General features: G+C 40.0%; 1 protein-coding gene across 5 annotated transcripts; it reads right to left on the bottom strand.

The window, feature by feature from the left end:
- Positions 1 to 546: 546 nt before the first annotated feature.
- On the bottom strand, positions 547 to 19,324 carry iffo1b (intermediate filament family orphan 1b). 5 transcript variants are annotated; one of them, XR_013100843.1, is made up of 14 exons: positions 17,839 to 19,324; positions 13,753 to 13,813; positions 12,323 to 12,418; positions 11,360 to 11,500; positions 11,075 to 11,259; positions 10,848 to 10,974; positions 8,438 to 8,527; positions 7,139 to 7,269; positions 4,701 to 6,566; positions 2,358 to 2,427; positions 2,155 to 2,206; positions 1,784 to 1,894; positions 1,480 to 1,623; positions 547 to 1,105 (listed from the first exon to the last, which is right to left on the bottom strand). XR_013100843.1 is itself a non-coding variant. In XM_076890068.1 (9 exons), exons 1-9 carry the CDS (start codon positions 18,810 to 18,812, stop codon positions 6,467 to 6,469), a joined length of 1,908 nt encoding a protein of 635 aa, XP_076746183.1. In that variant the 5' UTR covers positions 18,813 to 19,322; the 3' UTR covers positions 3,250 to 6,466. The 5 variants fall into 5 exon arrangements, 1 of the variants encoding a protein (XP_076746183.1); XR_013100840.1 differs by having other exon boundaries at positions 2,358 to 2,449; positions 8,438 to 8,530; positions 17,839 to 19,322; XR_013100841.1 differs by having other exon boundaries at positions 2,358 to 2,446; positions 8,438 to 8,530; positions 17,839 to 19,322.
- Between the last annotated feature and the right edge of the window lie 1,689 nt (positions 19,325 to 21,013).

The raw sequence follows: 21,013 nt of genomic DNA, 5'->3' as shown, positions 1-21,013 counted from the left end.
ATGCAGAAGTTTGCATTATTACCCTGTTAGATGAGTGTTCATAATTAGTCATCACAGATAAATCACTTGACAGTCTGCATCTATTTAAAACTTTGGACGGTAAGAAAGGTGTCGGGTTATGAAATAAATACAATAGCTTATTGTCACGATAACTATTTAAATAAAACGTATCTGTATGAAGTTTTAGACTGATTGATAAAGAGCATTTGTCGTGCAGTGATCAGTCACTCTGATAGAAAATTGCCTGGCATCTTTACACTGTCGTCTAAAATTTGTATTAAGGGTAATCTGTAAAAGTGTCAACACAGTGGAATGTTTCTGCCTGCCACGTGCCCTGTTCATGACACGGGTGTTTTCTTCTTCTAAATATTGTTAAAATCATCAAAAGGATGACTGTGTATTTGGCTTTCTATTTATAATATTGTAAGGTGTTTATCTTGAATTAAAGTGCCTCCAGATGACTGTTGTTGGTGTTTGACCATATTTAAAACTCATCTGATTGTAATACAGGGAAATGTTGGTTTTTACAAATAATAACTGCGCGTGTTGTTTTTGCTCATTTGCATCTTTTATTCATTCAGCTTTCTTGACATATTGCATGCAGCCGCTCTGCAGTGACGCTTTTTGGCCACAATTACTTTTTCCTAATGTTTAAAGCAGTGAAGTCAAACATTTGGAGTTGTACACGATTGTCATCAGATTGTGTGGTGAAATTTTCTAAACTAAAAATATTTTGAAGTAGGGCTTCATGATGTGGGAAGACAGAAATCAAAAACACTTTTGCCTTTTCTCTGCCATCATTTCCCCTAAAAAGCTAAATAAAGCAAACAGATTTCTGTGGCTTAACAAAAGTTTTTGCTTTTTCTTTTTAGTGTGTAACTGTGGACAGACTTCATTGAGCTCTTTAAACACACTTTCATGCTTACAACATTGCAGGAATCATACACTGATTTCACTAAAGCATTTGTATTTTAGTTGTTTGGCATCTTCTCACGAGACACTCAGTTTCCCTCTTGGGTCCACCTGATGCATCTAAAACCATCCTCGCAGTCACATTTCATATCAGACGTACTGGTGTAGTTCTGAACCACTTTAAAATGAAACTCTGAGAAAGAGTGAAATAGAGATTATTATAAAGAGTACTCTAGAACATAGAAAAGCATTTCCTTTGTGACACTTTCATGTCAGCTTGATGGCATTGCATTTTTTAGAGAGCATAAAGATTTCCAGGAATATTTTCAAACCTGTTCATATTAGACAAGTTTTGCATATTCATGGCAACTTGAGAGGAACCTGTTCTCAGAATGATCTGATAATAACGGGAGCCAGAGCTAAGATTACAGATCCTGTCAGCTATTTTTTTTCTTTTGTTTTTTAATGGCTGCGGTAAAGTTGTTTGCTTTGACACTGGTCATTTTGCCCACTGTTGGTTTGAGCTTATCTGACATGAGAATTCAAAGTGTTCTTCTCGGTACTTACTGGTTGGGGTTGGGTCTGGCATCTTCTCACAAGACAAGCAGTTCTTTTTGTCATGGGCCCACCTGATGCATCTAAAACCATCCTCGCAGTCACATTTAATATCAGACGTACTGGTGCAGTTCTGAACCACTTTAAGATGCAACTCTGAGAAAGAGTGAAATAGAGATTATTATATGGAGTAGTCATCACAGTACATGTGGAGTTACTATTAATGGTTTATCAGCTTTTTATAGAAACCCAGAGATCACGGGTATATCAAAATCCTGATGAAATCATTAAAGGTGGAAATGAAAACTTTCTTTACTAGGGTTGCAGTCTCCAAAGCAGAGATGGCATTCATCTTCATAGTTCAAGTCAGTTGTGTAACTTCCAGCAGGACAGTGTTCACATGTTGTACAATCACTCTGATACATACCTGTGAGAACAGAAAAAACAAGAGGAAAGACTTGCTGACTCGGAGTGAGTATCGGTGAAGGATGTGGTCATACTGCACGAACTCAGCCTGCGTCATTTTTCATCAATGCAGAAAATCAAAACAACACACAGACAAGAAAGAACCATACTTCACACCACGGTACCTAAACGAGATTCATATTTCTGAGTAAATGTAAACTGATGAACAGAATTTTAAAAATATTAATAGAAGCTCACATCAAGTTATCACACATTTCCTACCTGCAGGACAATATTTACACTCTCTCCCACCAATGTTGTAGGTGTTCTTTGGCTGTCAACACAGATAGATATAAATCACTAAAATGAAAAAGTCCTCATTAACTCATCATCCATGCCACATTCACTCATGTCAACTATTTTTCTTATTTGATAAAAGTGTATGCAATAATTAAGGCGACTGGGTTAAAGAAAAAAAGTCTTACTGTGGGAAAGCTGAGCACCAACTGTGTGGATAACATCAGGAGGGCCACAGAGTATTGCACCAATCCCATTCTGTGGACAGATGTGAACACTACTGCGAAAAGGCCAAGGATCAAAATCTATAAAAGCTAACGCAACTACCAAGTTAATATCACAAATAAAGGTTATTACAATAAAACAATAAATGTCAAAATTAAAAGAAAAAGGAAATCTTTTCCTTCAGTATCATGTTCCTGTTGTTCAACTTCTGTTGTTTTTGCTAACTTCCTCAAAGTGTGCCCCACCCTTTTGTCTTTTTGTATCTTTCTCTGTCATCTTGCTGAACATCTGTGTTATTCTTTCTTTGCCTGGTTACATATTGCTGCTTCCCACACTCCGACCCCTACCAGCCTGCTAAAACTGACTAACATTTATGCATCAAGTCTGGAAACCTTCACAAACATATTTAAGTACATTTGTTTTTCTTTTACTGTTTAATTTAGCTGTAAGCCAACTGTTGAGTTGATTATATATTAATATGGCAACATTTTCCATGTTAAATATTTGTAGGTTTTAAAGTGTTTTAAGCGCTTTATATTTCCAAATTGAAGTCCTGGAAAAAATCCCTGTTTTTCCATGTAAAATGTAAAATTTGAAATAAGGATAATCAAGTATAAAGGATAAAGGTGTTAACAGAGGAACACTTCTTTTAGGTTTTGAGTTTAATGTTAAGATGGATAGGAAGAGTAAAGAGAAAGAGTTTGTCTTTCTCCAAAATTTCATGAAGTGGTTACTTAACGAGATTTGGATGATTCTCTCTTTCATTTTTTTTTTATCTGTAATGCTTCAGGGTCTTTATCTTGGTATAAAGTGCCTTCAGATAACTGTTAGAAAAAAACTGTTGAACTTAATACAGGGAAAAAACTGCACGCCTTGTTGCTCAGTTGCATCTTTTATTCATTCATCCAGCGTCTCTCGACATATTACATACAGCAGCTCTGCAGTGAAGCCTTTTCCAGCCAAAGTTACTTTTTCTTGATGTTTAAAGCTGCAAAGTCACACATTTGGATTTTAGATCAATAGTTCTGACTCTGTGGAATAATTTTCTTTAAAAAATTTGGTAAATAAGTTTTTCTGTTGTGTGAAGACAGAAAACAAAAACTCTTTTGCTCTCATCTGCCATCATTTCCACCGTGGAGTCTTCATTCAGCTCTGTTCTTTAAACACGAATATATATTCAAAGCTATATTTCTGTTATGCATATAATATCAAAGCCATCATTTCACAAAAGCATTTGCATTTCCGTTCATCTTCCTGAACTGAGATATTTTTACACTGACTTTACTTGGCATACACTCATAAAGAAACAGCGTAACTGGGAAAGAAAACCTAGATGATCATCAGATTCTGAATTTTTCACGTGGTCACCATGAAAACACAAAAGTCATTTTGTTGGCGTTGAACTGCTTGAGACAATATGAGATTTTACAGTTTGATCCTTCTTAATGTTGTGCATCTACCCCGGTAAGAGTCTTCTTAAAAACACTCGCTGGTCAGACAGAAGGCCCATAAACATACACACTGGCACATGCATACACATAAATTCACTCAGTGCGTTAAAGTGTAACGGTACAAAGAGAGACGGTGTTTTATGCCTTTAACAATGCACCCGACGCCTGATCTTTTCAGAATGGCGCTCAGCTGATTACAACTGCAACACATGCATGAGCTAAACTGCACCCTACTGCTGAAACAAGTTATTTCACCTGGTTCATCTACACAGAAGAAACAACACCATTTAAAACAGTGTCTGATAATAGAGTTGTGATGGAGGGGGCGTCCACCTGACAGCTGTGCGCTGTATGTGTTTTCCTACGAAGGAACATGTAGGTTAAATATGCCAATAGACATAACTAAAGTAAAAATGAGGTATGTGATGCGTTCACCAACGACATTTTTTTTCATAAGGAAAGGAAAACTAAATAGAACAAATCATCCATTTTCAGCAGGTCAGCATATTTTGTTTTTCAGGTTAGACTACTGATTGTTTCTTATGGTACAGTTTTGCTTTGCTCTTCTATGTGCAAAACGTAGGTTCACTTCTATACATCAAGCACCTTGGTGAAATAGCTTCAGCAGCTATGTTTAGTCTTTTTTTAAGCAATTTCCTGTTGATTCACAATCTAAATATTATTTTGGCACTCGGTGACTAACTTACATTATTACATGACAGCCTTTTTGTTTTTCCACTATCCTCAAAGTGATTCTGCTCAACCATGCAGCTTTACTCAAAGATACAGCCTTCACTCTAATCTATAATAATAAGCATTACTGCTAAAAAAATAAAGATTATTAACAACACTTACATGACCCTTGAGTGACTCTATCATCCAGTACTTTAGTTGGTCTTTGAAGTGCAACAGACAGAGACTACGGTTACGTTCAAAACTAAAAAACAACCTCCCAACACTGTGGTCATTGCTCCCTCACCTTTCCCGAAAACTACAAAGTTCAAAGCAGACTACGGTGTTCGTGGGATTTCAGATGTGACTCATATGAAATGATTGGAGCTCCAACATCATCAAGATGATCAATGTGTGAACTCTCTGTGAACAGCAGGGTGGTTTGGTCTGCTTAAGGCTGACACCAAAACGATGGTGATATAGACATGCGACTTACTACGGTGACTATGTTGTATTATTGTTAAAAGTTTCTGCACCTGCACAGGAAATATAAGCTAATTCGACCGTTTATTTACAGATTTAGGGTAAACGAATGTGTCCAAATGAATCAAGGAACAAATCAGCCTCTGCTGTGTCACAGATGTAGCTCGCAGGTTACGGAGGCCAAAATCTTGATTTCATTGTTTGGACTGTTTGCTTTTGCCATGTTATCCTTGACTAAATTCTGTATAATTGTTCTTTGTCAATGCATATCTTCTCCCACATCATTATAGAAACAGTCTTCTTGCACCAAATCGACCAGCTCAGTGGTCAGACGACTACTACAAATTTTTACGTTTTTTCAAAATATTTAAGAATTTGTCATAAAAATCCTGATGAAAAATCTGCCAGGAGGCCCACAGTTTAACTTATAGCCAACATATTACTGCCATTTTGAGGCCCACAAACAATGTGGTCCTCAAAGCGAACACATGTACACTTTCTGAACTGGAGGCATCCGAGTGAGAGGAGTGACATTCAACTTTCCCAATTAACTCCTGTTATATTTGATCAAGGGCTTCAGGAGAAGAATAGAAAGCAACTCTTATATCATCTGATTTAAGGCTTAGGAACACAAAACACCACAGATCTGAAGAGCAACTTCTCAGGATTTTAGTTATTTTTTCAAATCACTTTGAAATGACTTGAAGTTTTAAGGTTTTTACATACATTTCCCTTGTTATCCAGAAAACACCTCACTTTATTGGAAGGAGGCCTGTTGGTAGTCAAAGACTCAACTCTGTTGCTCCAGTAAAAATGCACATAGTGTTTGCGTTTTTCTGATTTTCTTCTGTATCTTTAACTTTTCATTTATTGCCTCAGGTTTGCTTTGCCTGTGATTCTATTATCGTTTATACAAGAGATATGGTGAACAGTTAATGCAGCTGCAAGCCACTAAAATGCTCTCTCGCGGCTTTTTATTAAACCTACATGTGTGGATAAAGATTCAAATTCAAAAATTCTGTGTTATATTATTTTAAGACTGAAGCTTCATTGTTTCCTGGAAATATTCCTGTAAATGTGACTTTAACTTTTAGAGCTTCAGTGACCATAAAAGCAGATCAGAGAGGAGTTTATGACGCTTACATTATCCTTGTTTTAGCTCGTGTCCGTTTGTGTAGAATGAATAAGTCATGCTATGTCTTCCTGTAACCACACTTACAGTCAGCTGACCCTAGGTCCTTCAACCTACTGAATCGTCACAAAATGAAGCACAATGACAGACTTCCTCGCTCAGTCAGTTCCATCTCACTTTCCAAAGTGTCCAGAAAAAGAAATGACTCGTCAAACAAGTACGTAAACATGGTGTTGCCGTAGTCACGTAGTCAGCGCCCATTGTATCGGTGTGGTCATGGATGCACTTGAGATCGTGTGACCACAGCCGCTGTTAACGCTGGAGTGAGCATGTGTCATGTTCTCCCATTGCTCGAGGAAGAAGGTGGAGATACCGACGGCTTGTCGTTTTCTCTCGCTTCACTCTCCTCAGCGGGTGGAGGCACAGCAGACGGACTGAGAGGGGCAGAAAGAGAAATGCATCATTTTTTCCAGTAGAAACTAAACTCGCTCTACCTGTGGGTTCGGTGGTTCGCTATAATTTTCATTAAAGGTTTTGATATAAAGTGCGATATTTTCAGATGGATAAATATTACAGCTTTTAGGTAAATGGAGACAGTTGGCATAGATTTTCAGGTAATAAAGTCCAGCCAGTTAAGCATAAAGCTTATTTATATTTAAAGCTAAATAAACATATAGTAAATAGTGTAGTCATAACTAAGTAATAACCATGTCTATCATGTGTATCAGGTGTATAAACAGGTAACAAATCAAAATAAAGAAAGTTGAAATAATATAATGCATTTTGACAAAAGTGGATTATAATAATAACTTTACTAGATACACATAATTAAAGCTGAATACACCTATACTGTAATGTTTTATAACCCATTTAATAAATGTTTATTTTAAATACAATATAAATTAGATATGCTGTATACACTGAAACTGCTCGAATAGTTTTTTTTAAAGGAAGCTAAATAGATCAATAAAATCAACATCAAGTGTGTGTTTATGTGCGTGTGTACCTGTCTTCGCTCTGTGTGATGAGTCTCCTGCAGGTCTCCATCTGAACATCCAGGCCTCTCTTCATCGAGCACATCTCCATGTACTCGTGCAGGTGTCGGTTCATGTCGCTCTTAGCTGTGGCCAATTCCAGCTACAGTCAGAAAACTGAGAGTTAGACTAAATCACTCCAAGAATACATACGCATGCAATCAACAGCAATCTAACAGAGTCTCGGTCTCACTTCCTCACCCATGCAGAGAATATCAAAACAAATGTGAAAAAATAAGTGCATGCCTTTGCAAACAGACTCCCGTTACGTGAACGTTTGCTATTTCTTTTGTTTAACATGAGCACTTGTATAATCGCTCATTCAAAAATCAGTCACTAGTTATTGTGAAAATCTTCAGGCTACAACTGAACTGAAGTTGTAGCCTGCAGTTTAAAGTGAGTTTTCAAACTCAGACTGCAGACATTCTGAATGTGTTCTGGCACCAATTCATGTTTAAATATTTTCACACACTCAACTCCTTAAAGTTACTGATGGTGTTTAGAGCCTTGTGGATAGCTTGTTTGGTTTAGTCGCTGATTTCGGTGCGATAGTCAAAAAGGCAAAGTTTGACGGATGTGGTTTCTGTCAAGTTATAGCTGGAATTTAATAATCAAATGTAAAAAATTGGAAGGATCACAGCTTTATTACATAGTAAGTCACATTTAAGCTGGGTGAATGATGACTAGGGGGTAAAATAAAGACACTTAGGTTAAAAAAAATCTCAGTCTAAACATACTCTGACCAGCGTTTCCTCTCTCACAGTAAACAAACCCATGGCTGGTTTATAAGACAAGGACAGAGCTTAGTTAGTCCTCGACTACAACCTGTTTTCACTGAAGCCCTTCATTTAATTTTTCTTTTCTAGCCTGGAAGTAGGCTTAGTCAATGTCTGAGAAACTATCTGTCAAAGTTTAGAGTTAGACTCAGAGTTTGTTAAACCTGCTTTCTTGAACAACCCCCTGACTATGTGCAGCCAAACTGCTCAGGCTTACATAAACTCATCTAAAATGTATGAAAGATGTAAAGAAAGGCCTTTAAAGTACTTTAAAGATTAAATTCAGCAAGGCAGGCTACTGCCCCTTTAAAACAAAGCATAGTAATAGTATTTCACTTAATGTCATTATTTAGACATCATATTGTCTTGTGAATGCAAGACACAAAAAACAGTGCAGGAGACATAATGCATGCAGCAAAAATGAAAGAACAAACTGCCAGCATGTAGGATGAAGGAAGTTATTTAACATATAAAAGTACAGAGCAAGCGTCTGACCTCAATTTGGTCAATGGTCTCTTGGTATTCCTTCTCTCGAGATTTGAAAAGACATTCGGTGTCATTAATCACCTTTTCCAGACAGTCCTCCTGCTGAAGACAAACACGGACATGGAAATTTACATGCGATGAAAGGTAGTTATAATCGGTTTAACGTGTGCATCATCAGACATCACCGCAGACATAGAACCATCAAAGCACAGCTGTTGCAGTGCTCCCATCAGCTCACATTTCACTGACTTATTTCCCACGGGAGAAAGAGCAGACTTTTCAAAGCGCACACAGCTGGTAAATGAAAACAAATACCTACATGCATTTCTTGGAAACAAACACCATGTACGCTAAATACAGGCTGGATTTGTGCGAGTGTTGTTTTGTTGCCTGAATTGGCCCGGCCACAGCAGAGCACCGAAGGGCAGCAGACTGAGCTTTGAAGGACTCCACTCTGCCTACTGTTCTGGATAAAGTCCACTTATAACCACACAAACAAAAGCTTCTTTGAAATCTGAAGCAATAATATCAAACCATGTGCACTTAGAAATTACAGTGCGCTTCCTCTACTTTATAAAACTCCTTTATGCAGTGACTTAAACAGTGTTTAAGCTGAAATTCTGAAACGTTTTTTTTAAAGTAACAATAGATGTCAGATGTCTCTTTATAACTGCATTCACTCAGGATGAACATCTGAGACATGGCTGAGAGAATTTAGTAATTAGCCATGCTCTCTGTTTTTGCGACAATGACAAAAATAGAGAAGCACACATGTGCCAATTAAAGAAACAGTTTATTTTTAAACTAAAGAACCAAAGAAAGAACTTAAACTAGCCATGGGATGTGTATTCAGTATTGCCAGCAGTGTGAGAGAGTGCGTGAGTGAGGAAACGGCATATGCAATGTTGTCTCGTGCCATGCAACAAACCAAGATACAACCAAAATCTCAGAAGTGTCTCTGGAGAGGAAAGCCACGCTGGCAGCTGAGCTCTGAGGGCGTTTGTAGAGCACACTGGGCCCAGGTGCTGCCAATCGTGTTAATTAGTCAGCACCTGCAGTACACGGGTGCTACACAGGCGGACTGAAATGCAGGTGGGGTGAGTGGGTTGTCTTGTGATGTTATCTGTGTTTCATTTTTTTTTGTTTTCCCTGCACCTTTTGCAGGTGCACGACAATTCAGAAACTCAATTTCACTGAAACCTGAAAGGATGATGAGATGCCAACATATAGTAATGAAAATTGTTCCGTCTTTCAGAAAGATCGACATTTACGGTCACGTGAAAAACAAAAAGAAAGAACTGCACAGCCCTGTGAAAAACAAAGTACCTCGTGTGAATGAGCAGACTGGATGACCACCTTTAGCACAAATAACCTTAAGTAATTGTTTTCTATATGACATTCTGTCTCTCATGTCCCTTTGGGGGAATTTTAGCCCACTCTTCTTCAAAGTGTTGCTTCAGTTTATTGAGGTTTGAGGGCACTTGTTTATGCACAAGTGTCTAACATCCCAGACCTGAGTCTGGTTGAGGTCTGGACTTTGATTGCGCCACCTTTAGACTTTGATTTTACAGATTTGCTGCTGTACATGTCCTGCTGGATGACCCAGTTTGGGCCAAGCTTCAGCTGTCAGACAGATGGCCAGATTTGACTCTAGAATACGTTGGTATGCAGAGGAGCTTATGGTCGACTCAGTAACTGCAAGGTGCCCAGCTCCTATAGCTGCAAAACAAGTTCATGTCACCCCCCACCCCACTGTTCCAGAAGTCTTGTGGTTTGTTCTGATTCAACTTTGCAAAACCAAGCTGTGCTACAATGGTTAAAGAGAATAGGCTTTCTCCTGGTAACCCTTACAAACAAGCCATACTTGTTGAGTCTTTTTTTTAATGGTACTGTCATGAACTTGAACATTTAATATGCTAAATGTGGCCTGTCGAGTCTGAAAAGTAGTTGCAATCTGCCAGAGCACTGCACAGTCAGCACTTGGGGTGAATTTGCTCTGAGCTTCTGGGAACACTGCGGCAGTGTACTTAGTTTTTCACAGAAATAAATAGAGCCTTGTGAAAAAGTGCTTTCTCACATGACTGCATGTGTCAGCTTACTAAGTGAGGTCTATAACTGGTGACCACAGATATCTGTCGATTTCAGTAAAACACAGGCTTGTTTATGCTGTGTGAATGTTTTGCAGAAAACAGTGATGATGGGGTAACTTCTGACAGTCATAATCCCTTGCAATTAGTATTTTTAATATGCCACAATGATGGCTAAAGGTAAATCTTTCAATTTTTCAGCTTTTTTGAAGCCTCTATATGTTCATAAATTAGCTCCTCTCTGGTAGCCACAGCTATATTTCTAACAACTTTGAGCTTTAAATCTTCACAGAGAGTTCTCTCAGTCTTAAACTTGTGTGACTGCTGCCTACCTCTCCCGGTGGGTGGGTGGGATCTGGAGGCAAAGTGCATCCTGGGAAATCCTCCCAAAGCAGCAGCGTCTCTTCAGTCTCCTCCCACGCTAGACTGTCACAGTCATCCTCAAACTCACATTCACGCCTGAAATTTTTTTTTAAAAAAGTATCAATGCACACATACAAATGCACATGGCCTGAAAAGACGACTCAGATTACAGTAATTACATCTGCAGACCACTCACAGCTGGTTTAGCATCCTCTGCATCTCCTCATTGATCTGATTAGCAGCAGATCCACAGTGCTCCTCATCTTTAACCACTGCTCCGTCACTTTCGGAGGTGCTGACGGGCTCGTCACACTCACTCCCATTAAAGGACAGAGGGGTTTGTTTACGGCGGCAGTTTAGCGATGGTTGGTTATTAGGAACCTGCAGAAAAGTTTGGGATTAGAGGATCAGACTAACAAGTAGACACTTGCTAAAAGCAGATAAAAAAAGAACCAGAGATGATGAGATTAAACAGTTTTACCTGATACATTTGGATGACGTCTTCACAGTTCCTCTGCTGGGCCACATCGCACAAGCGAGCAGTGATGTCGATCCTGCGGCAGATGTCCATGTCCACCTTCATCGCTTTCTCCTGGATTTTGCTGTCCAAATCTGACAAATTCTACAGAGAGGATGGATATGGGAACTGTTCAGCATCACTGGAAAACTGTACCAATAAGACTGATTATGACATAATAGTAGCACCATTTTCTTATACAGCACCCTAAAGATAGAAAATAAGACCCCTGAAAACTCAGGGGTCACCAATCCTCAGTCGTTTGGTACCAGACCATGAGAGTTGAGGCTCAGTTGTGAAATTTATGGTTTTCGGGGGGTTTTTATCGTTAACTCGGTTTCCCTGGGTCTTTTCCCGCGTTGTAGTTGTGTGTCTTATTTTGAAAGAAATATTTATGCATTACCATAACGACCGGAGAGCATTAAGGGGCAGAGAAGAGGATGTTACTCTCAATGTTGTTGGCGCATTTCAGTAGGACACTGTTAATAAAGTTACAGAATTACAAGGTTGGGCACCGCTGCTGTAACTAAAGCAAGCTGTTTCACACATGGACTTGGAGAATCCTTCCTCGGGAAATCTCCTGATTGGTTTACGTGGAGGTACTGCAGAGTGTGCGGGATGCAGAAACCATGACGACTACTCGCTAGCTATGAATTCACTGGACTATAACCTGCAGTACTCTCACGTCAGCACAAATTGTTGCATTTGGACAGCAGACTTTACACTATGGAGTTGGCAGGTTAAAGAGTTGGGTTGGATGTTTGCGTTCTCACAGCCACGTTTATCCAGGTGATGTCTAAAAAAAGTTCAGGGCTTCAGTGTGAAAGCAGCTTATAAGGACAAACTACCAAGTGAATGCAGAGGGACATCTGATTACTGTAAAGAGCTAAAACTGTTTGTGATTATTATATGAATGTATGAGCTTACATTGCTCAGGAGCCCTTTGAAGACAACCAGCTCCGTATTCAGATGCTGGACCCTGCGAACCAGCTCGTCCTGGCAGCCTTCGCTCTCCTGCAGGTCCTGCACACGCAAAAGAAGTCATAATGAGCAAATGCACTTAACCACAACTCTCTTTACTGTAGTTTTTGGGTCACATTGTGCAAAAAGATTTTATCTGCAAAGAGCACATTCAAATCCTAAATGCATAATCACTTCTGGGAAGCTCTAAATGAGTCTGACATCATGGTAACCCTCAAAGTCTCCCCGCTGATTTATTCACACGTGCTGCAGTTACAATACTCGAGAAGCATTTTTTTTACCCTTTTGTGGGCTTAAAGTGCGGTGGTATTTCCTGTCAAATTGGGTCAGGTAAAGATTCCTCGCAATGGGGCACATGCTCAAAAACACATATACAGGAAACCACTGGGCTTAGAATGAGACCTTTGCCATGAAGTCAACATTTGGGGGGTAGGAGGCATTCGTTTTGGGGGCTTTATCTGTCATCTCAGTGGTATTCATATTCTCGCTCTTAACTGTTACTGCACAAAAAAAGATGAATGTCACGGCTACTCTTCATCACATGTGTCTACATGTAGACTAAAAGCAGACTTCAATCAAACACTAATGCTAATCAAGCCAGAACTGTTAGACAGCATACTGAGTATTCATTTAATTTTTCAGCATTTCACTTTGGCTATATATAAACTAAATTATGCCATAATGAATGGTTTCATTGTGGGGAAATGTGTTTATAAGGACACAAGTGCAAGAAATACAGTAATTGCAATTTGATGGTTGGCGACAGGCAGATATAAATACAACTTTCATGTCCTTAAATCCATTTTGGCACTGTTAGCAGTGGATGGTTAAGGGGTTTCAGGAAAAAAGCTAATCAATTAAAAGAGAGTGCACTAGCATTGGATGACTCATTGATAGCAGCTAAAGAAGCTAATAATCATTGCCAGCACAGAGAAAGAGGTATGTGCTTGGCAAGATCAACAAACAGCTGCAGCACAATCTATATTTAACCAAACTAATCCGCCCTACTTCTCTCACTTTCATGAAACTATTTAACCTTTAACATTATTGTAAAGACGCCAGCGCAGCCTTAGCTAAAGCGTGTCATGCAGCATAGAATTAAAAATTTAAAGCGAACGGATATGTATTAAAGACGTGTGTGTGTGTGAATGTTTGTTAATTCTGTCACTTCAGAGAACTCACATCAGTTTTCTGAGGACTGCCTGACAGCAACTATTGCGGGTACTTGCCAAAATCTAACCTCTGCCTTCATAATAACATATAATCATTTATAATATCGAGACTTTCAGTCCCCACAGTGGGACTATATAAACAGATTTATGTTCCCCCATCTTGAGAAATACAAGAACAGACAAAAAAAGGGTACATAATGTTACCTCCTGTAAGTCTGCAATCTTCTGTTGCAGATCCATCCTCATAGTGTATTCCTCTTCCCATCTAGGAGACACAGAGATAAGTTTAAGAAAGACATTAATAATCTTCTAGTTCATGTCTTCTCGGATACAGAGATCAGAGACAAAGAACAAAACATAAATTAGGTCTTCATCAGCTCTTGACATTTATAAAAGCAGACAATGCTCCTGTGAATCAATTAATTCAGGTAGTTGAAAGGCTAAAGGGGCTAAAAGTCCATTTAAAATGCACCTCTAACTGCAACAATCACATTCTTGATGATTCATTACATCAAGTAATTCAGCAATCAAGGATCAACCAAACAAAACACACTTTCGACAGGAGATGGATAACAAGTTGCTTAGCAGCAGCAATTTACTCTGCACTCACTGCTGAGCCTACCTAAAAGTGGAATTAAATCTGTGCTGTAACACTTTAACAGGCGCTGGTGTAGATAAAAGGCTGAGAAGGCAACCACATGCTGCAGGGTTAAATGCAGTTGCCTGACTTCAGCTCTGACCTGAGGCCCTTTGCTCAGTCTTCCCAGTTTCCAGGCAAAATGCCTAAAATAACTAGCATATGTGTGACCAGACATGTAGTAAAAGTAAGTAAAGCTGTATTAGCATCTCCAGTTTGTTTGGAGTCTCCAATTTGTTTCAAACTAAATGTGAAACATGGTCACCGTCTTGGTTTTGGTGTTGATTAATGGCCAGAAAAGTGTTTTTACAGAGTATTACATTGTTACAGTGAAGCTGACCTTTGACCCTTCATCAATTTCACCAATTTAATTACTGTATTAAATATTGTTATTTTATAATAAGTGAATGGGATGGTTGTCCTGATACAGACAACCTGAAAATATTTTCTATCTCCACTGGAATCCGTCCCATAAACAAATTTTTAATTTCTAAATCATCAAAATTTACATTACATCTTTTTTTCTTTAAATGGTAAATGGCCTGTATTTATATAGCGCTTTACTAGTCCCTAAGGACCCCAAAGCGCTTTACATATCCAGTCATTCACCCATTCACACACTGGTGATGGCATGCTACATTGTAGCCGCAGCCACCCTGGGGCGCACTGACAGAGGCGAGGCTGCCGGACACTGGCGCCACCGGGCCCTCTGACCACCACCAGTAGGCAACGGGTGAAGTGTCTTGCCCAAGGACACAACGACCGAGACTGTCCAAGCCGGGGCTCGAACCGGCAACCTTCCGATTACAAGGCGAACTCCTAACTCTTGAGCCACGATCGCCCTGATTTAAAGGTGGACATGGTCCAGGAAGGTCAGTAAATTGATCCTCAGCTCTTCCTGTCCATGTCTTGAAGTATCCTTGGGTAAGATACTGAACCCCAAGTTAGTGTGGGTGTAAATATTTGATAAAAATGCTTAGGCACAGATAAAAGTACTGTGTGAATGAGACTTGGAGCGCTCAAATTAAGTAGATAGGCTGTCATTTATCTGCACAAAAAAGTACAACTAGATTTCAGTATAAGTGTTTGAGTCTCACACTAAAATCAGTTTACTGCAGTTATATTAAAGATAATAAAAAAGGTGTTCGACTGAGTGAATCACCGATCCCTCACAGGCCAACTCGCTGATGCATCTCAGACCATTGTGCCTGTGAATCTGATCTTTAACACATTTAAAAGCCTGAGCAGAGACTACTGCGTATGTGATCACAATTTCTGTGATTTCATACCACAAGGGGAATTTCACTCACTGCAGTCTGCAGCCTCTTATAAAAAAGCTGTTTAAAATGCAGAATGCTGCAGTACAAGAATCCCTACAGGGAATACTAAATCTGAAATAAACTGAGTCATGAAACAGGGGTTGTTGTTGTCATAGCAGGTGCTTGTTAGATCAGTAAGGAGAGCGCGCGCAGAAAACTGAGAGGCACTTCCTTCTGCAAGCCAAGCCCCCCTCCACCAGTTACATCTTGCAGTGCATGCTGCATTGCAGATACAGTATGGAGTGTAGAGAGGACGACGGTGCGCAGTGGAAGGAAGAGAGTGTGAGAAAGGAAGAAAAGGTGCGACTGTGTCGGTTTTAAAAGAGAAAGAAAATATGAGCTAGAGCGTGTGGTTGGCAGAGAAAGGGGTTTTTTGGCAGTGACAGAAGGAGGGTAACGGGGGGAGAGACAGTTGTCCTTGAAAAAAATAAAAGAACAGCGCAGAGAGCTAGAGGAGGGTAAGTCTGAAAATTAAAATACACCACAAGCTGCTTTAGGTTGCAGTAAAGGTAAACAGATATAATAAAAAATAAGATAACAAGCATTACATTATAAAATGGTATTAATATTTTAAAAGCTATGTAATAGCCTGAATCTGAGAGAATAAGTTTCGCATGAAGAAACATTTTGTGACGTCCTCATTTGTCCTGACTGAAGGGGGCTGCAGAGACCCCTCAAAACAACTCATTAGGGGAGGAAAAGACTTTGAGAGGGACAAAGTGTGTGAAACCCCTCAATTCACAAATAAAATGTATATATGTCTGGACAGCAGGCTGGGAAATGACGCACACTAGTGTCTCTACAGACAGAGAAAGCAAGCGTCTCATCTGTCTCACACTCTCTGGATTGTTAAAGTCGTCAATGTGCTTCATACACAAAGAGCCCACTATACTGTGCTCAGGATCTCCGCTGTGAAGAATGCATGGCTGCTCAATTGGATATAATCTGAGGGAATTTAATGATGAATGCGCAAAGGACCTTTTTGGAGTTAACAAATAATTACAAATAATACACAATCCACCAAAGCTGTCGGACAAACTTCAAATTTACAACAGGATTTATGCAGTTTTAGATGTTATTGCTAAGCTTTCTGGAGAAAAGACCAATCACATTGTTCCATATTAGCGATTAAGTGATTGGCCACATACACAGACAGCTGTCTTTCTAAAATGGAGATCAAAGCATCCATATTTGAACTGGTGATGTCATCAGATAAAGTCGCATGAGCTCACAGCAGCAACTGTGGATTACACGATCTCATATTCTCAGCAACGGTTAATCCTCTTCTACTCATCCATCTCACTTTCACAGAATAAGAGTTGATGCTTGTTGTTCTGCATCAAAACCCTCAGATATTTAGTTGATTGTTGATAAGCTACAACCAGTAAATGTTCAACATAAAAGATTGGTTCTTACTTGAAATGGGGCTCATAGCCAAATCTCCCATAAATAATTAGTTCACTTAAATGTTGGTAAATGAGGCTGTAAGTAATAAGTCTCGACATAATATCCAAAAATACAATCCTGAATTCTATTTTCACATTTCCTCTCTGAACTTCTCTCTAGATAAAATCATTACTGCCTTTCAGCATAAAACATGATGGCTCTCCATATGAGTGACCACATGTTAATAAAATCCAAATAATATACTAACCTGCTAATATTTTCTTGCAGAACATAATGTGACAAAAAAAAACAAAGATGGGGCCATTTTTTTTTTTTCTTTAGAAAATGGTGTCATCGCACAGTTTGTCCAGCTCAGACTCCACAGTTTAAAAACACTCAGATAAATGTCTGCAGCACTTGTGTAAGGACATCTACAACAACACATTCTTGGAAAGATAATAAACAATGAGACATTATCTTCTCTTTAAACATAAAAGAATGGGTGTTTGTGTTTATGTGTATTATTTAAATAATATTTGCTAATATGTAACTCTAAAAGCTGATACTCATGTTGGCATCTGACCCATAAAACGTGTACAAACTGAGCTAAATGTTTGGCTGCACAGAGGACGACCACTAAGCTTTGACCTCGATTCTACTTCATGTTTGTCCCCTGAGGTGTTAATATTTTTTAGTGTATTTGTAGCAGCAGCACCTGCCTCTGTGGTTAGTCATGTGATGAATGCAGTTCCAGGCTTGAAGTGATCGATGTAGAGTTTTTGTGCTGACTCTGTGGTGTAGCAGGAGACAGGTGGTCTGCAGCTGTTCTGCTCACTTCTCCAAAGTAGAGCATTACATACACTCAATAAAGCTACAGAGCAATCACAAGATTTATTTATTTTTTAAATAGCCCTGAAGGAACTGCAATAAAAGGTTTGGTCCATTTACCTGCGTTTATACTCATCTCTCTCCCTCTTCACTTTAGCCAGGACATTGTACAGGGCTCTTATCTCGGGGGTGATGGTGTCAATCTGGACACCAACTCCATCCGGGTGCACCCAGGATACTCCTGGGCTGGTCAGACGCTCAGCACCGGAGCCGAACTTGCGGGTGTGGTTGTAAGACCAGATTGTGCCCGGAAGGAACCGTGGAGGAGGGTTGGTGGAGGCTCCCGGACCTGTGCTGTTGTTAGTTCCCGTTTTAGAGCCAGATCCCGGGGAGTCCACAAGGGGGGAGGATAGGCTGATGGTGATGGCTGGGTTGCAAGCGGCATTTGTTTGTGTTGCACTCGAGTTTTCAGAGGCTGCAGGTGGCAGGGCAGGCGCGAGAGGCGTTGTGAACAGTGTCGTAGGCCTCCTGGCCGAGTTGTTGGTGTTGTGGAAGGGCAGGGAGCCGGGCCTAAGCTGTATCGTTCCGACAAATCCCGTCTGCACGCTTACCTCCTGGGTGTGCGCTTGGTTCTCACAGCATCCACCTTTGCAGCCCTTGTTGGCGTCCAGCGCCTGCTGGAGCTGCTTCTCCAGAATCTTATTTCTGCGCTCTAATTCGTGCACTTTAGCCAAAAAGCATCTGAAGCGCAGGTTGAGAGTTTTGAGGACGCTGATGTTGGAGCCCAGGTCGTTTCTGAGAGCCATCGCAGCAGGGGGATGCGGCACAGGGCGGTGCTGATAGTGGCTGCTGTGATGGAGATAAGGTGAAGACTGCGAGGGTGCGGTGAAGTCAGGCCCCGAGCCGGGCTGCTCACCCAGCAGAAGGGAAGCCTCGTCCGGTGCACCGAAAACAGCGTCGGGAAGGAGACCTGAGGGAGAGTCCGGGTGTCCGGGCGCCTGGTTCTGCTGCGGATGCTGTTGGAGATGCGCGTTGGCCCCCAACAAAGGATTCATGCTATGGTATGGAAAACTGAATCGCTGCAGATCTGGCATGAACACGGACAGGAACTGGCTTGCTACAACAGAATATTGTTATAATATAGATAATATCTGACATCCAGGAACGGCGTGTGCGTAAAACGCCTATGGCCCCGTTCACTTGGTTATATAACTGTTTATAAATAAGAATCTTATCCTTAAAGCCCAAAGGTCTTAACGTCGGCTGATGGATCAGTGCTCTCTGACGATCCACAGAAAAAAAAAAACAGCCTAAATCAGGACAGATGGATTTGGAAGAAGACTACAGAACACCGGACGTGCGCCTCAGCGTGATGCTTTGCAATAATAAATGTAAAATAAATGAAGAAAAAGCCGCAGAGCATGAATGAATAAGAAAGAAATCCGGCGTCTCCGCGTTACTGAAGTTCTGGCAACAAGCTGTGACCGCAGGCAGGAGAGAGCGCTGCGGGATTGGAAGATCCGTCTGTCGTAAATACGCGAATAGAGGAGCCTTTATTAACTGTTTGCTTTCTTGTTCACATTTGAAATCATTAGCCACAGCTCCAAACAAAAAACATTAGAGGATTTAGTGAAACTGGACTGAACCGTGACGTCAGACCTGGAAATCACGCTTTCACTGTTTTGCGGTCATTTAAATTTAAGTTAGAATTAGTCCAGTTTTTTATTTATTTATTTTTTTAGAGTAATTCAGCATGTTTGTTTATTCTTATTAAATCTGATGGAGAGTTAAACAAGAAGACTGCTATCCAATTCGCCAGTTACATGCCTAAAATTACTGGTGTTTATGTTACTTATCACACTATAGTTGCAAAAAATAAATAAAAACACCTCCTCTGTGTAACCCACTATCTTTCAATGTGACCATAAAGCTAAATCACCTGAGTGGAGCACTGTGGGGTTAATAAGTTCCATTAGCTCAGGCATCCCTGAGGGGAGGATGGCCCTTTAGGACAGGTGGGAGGTGCAAAGGAGACAAAAGACACAAACTTACTGACATGCAGGGGTGCTTTATGCTTCAGGGGAGACACCAGGGAAGGGGGAAAAATATAAAAGCTTTGTATTTTTAAATAATTTTTTTTTTTAATTTTTTTTTTTACAACAGAAACCGGAGTTCGGTGGATCAGTTACATGGTGCTTCTTCCAGACAACCAGTGAGACTGAGAATTTATGGCAACAGAACAACTTAAAAGATCCTTTAACATCATGTATCACACTGTAACTCTAACATCTTAAAGTATAAATTTTAAAGTCATCCAAATCAGAGGGCAACACAGAGGTTTTCAGATATTTGTGCATGACAGGGTCAGGCAGGGCTAACTTTGCATTGTATTTTCGTACCACTTGTCCATCGCTTTTATTAAAATAAATTTGCAGTTCACAATCAAACACTTTATTATTACATACAGAAAGTACAGTGTGATTTCTCCTGACATACTGAGTTGTGATCTGTAGACAAACTTTGGTTTTAAAAACGAGAGAATTGTGAATTTTGTTCCCCATCATAGATGGGTTTAGTTTGAGGTTAGGAGAAGGTGTCACCGACCTGCTGAGACAGATTTCAGGAAAGAGCTTCATAATCTTAGCTGAATGATGTGTTAGTATAGCTATATTGTGCATTGTTTGGCTCGGGTTCTCCTCACATTCCTCAGTTTTGTGAAAGACTGACAAACAAGAGGTTTGAAAAAAAAAAAAAAAAAGGCAATCCAGAGCTATTAATGCCACTGTAATAGGATCAGGTCTATGTCAGAGATGCACAGGTGGAGTCTGGGTGTCCACATCCTCAATGATTTATCCTGGATTGTCAGCACCTCCATGTGAATCCAAAAGGCATCACAGCAGCTGCTTTCTGAGGCCTTACCATCCTCCAGGATGGCACCAGAGGAGCCAGACTTCCAGCAGAACTACTATTTAATTATTTAAATAAATCAATCCACACTTCATATGAGTGCTTTCAAGTCATTTTGTCATACTGAAACAAAATTAATTCAAGGAGTAGTGATGGTGCACATGTTTCTCTTCAGAATACAGATGCTTTAGCAAGTGTAAAAGAATGAATAAGGTTACACTATGACCTCCACAGTCACCAGATCTCACCTCAACTCCTAGATAGGATTTTTGGTGATCCTCTCCACTTCTGCACCCGTTTGTGTGTCCCATCATATTCACTGATCTCACCATTTGAGGTACATTAAGTACCAGTCCTAACATTGGCCTCATCTTTTATTTCAAACATT

This window comes from Maylandia zebra, linkage group LG11 (genome assembly GCF_041146795.1).
Source record: "Maylandia zebra isolate NMK-2024a linkage group LG11, Mzebra_GT3a, whole genome shotgun sequence".
Taxonomy (NCBI): domain Eukaryota; kingdom Metazoa; phylum Chordata; class Actinopteri; order Cichliformes; family Cichlidae; genus Maylandia; species Maylandia zebra.
This window is presented reverse-complemented; position numbering and strand designations above follow the sequence as displayed.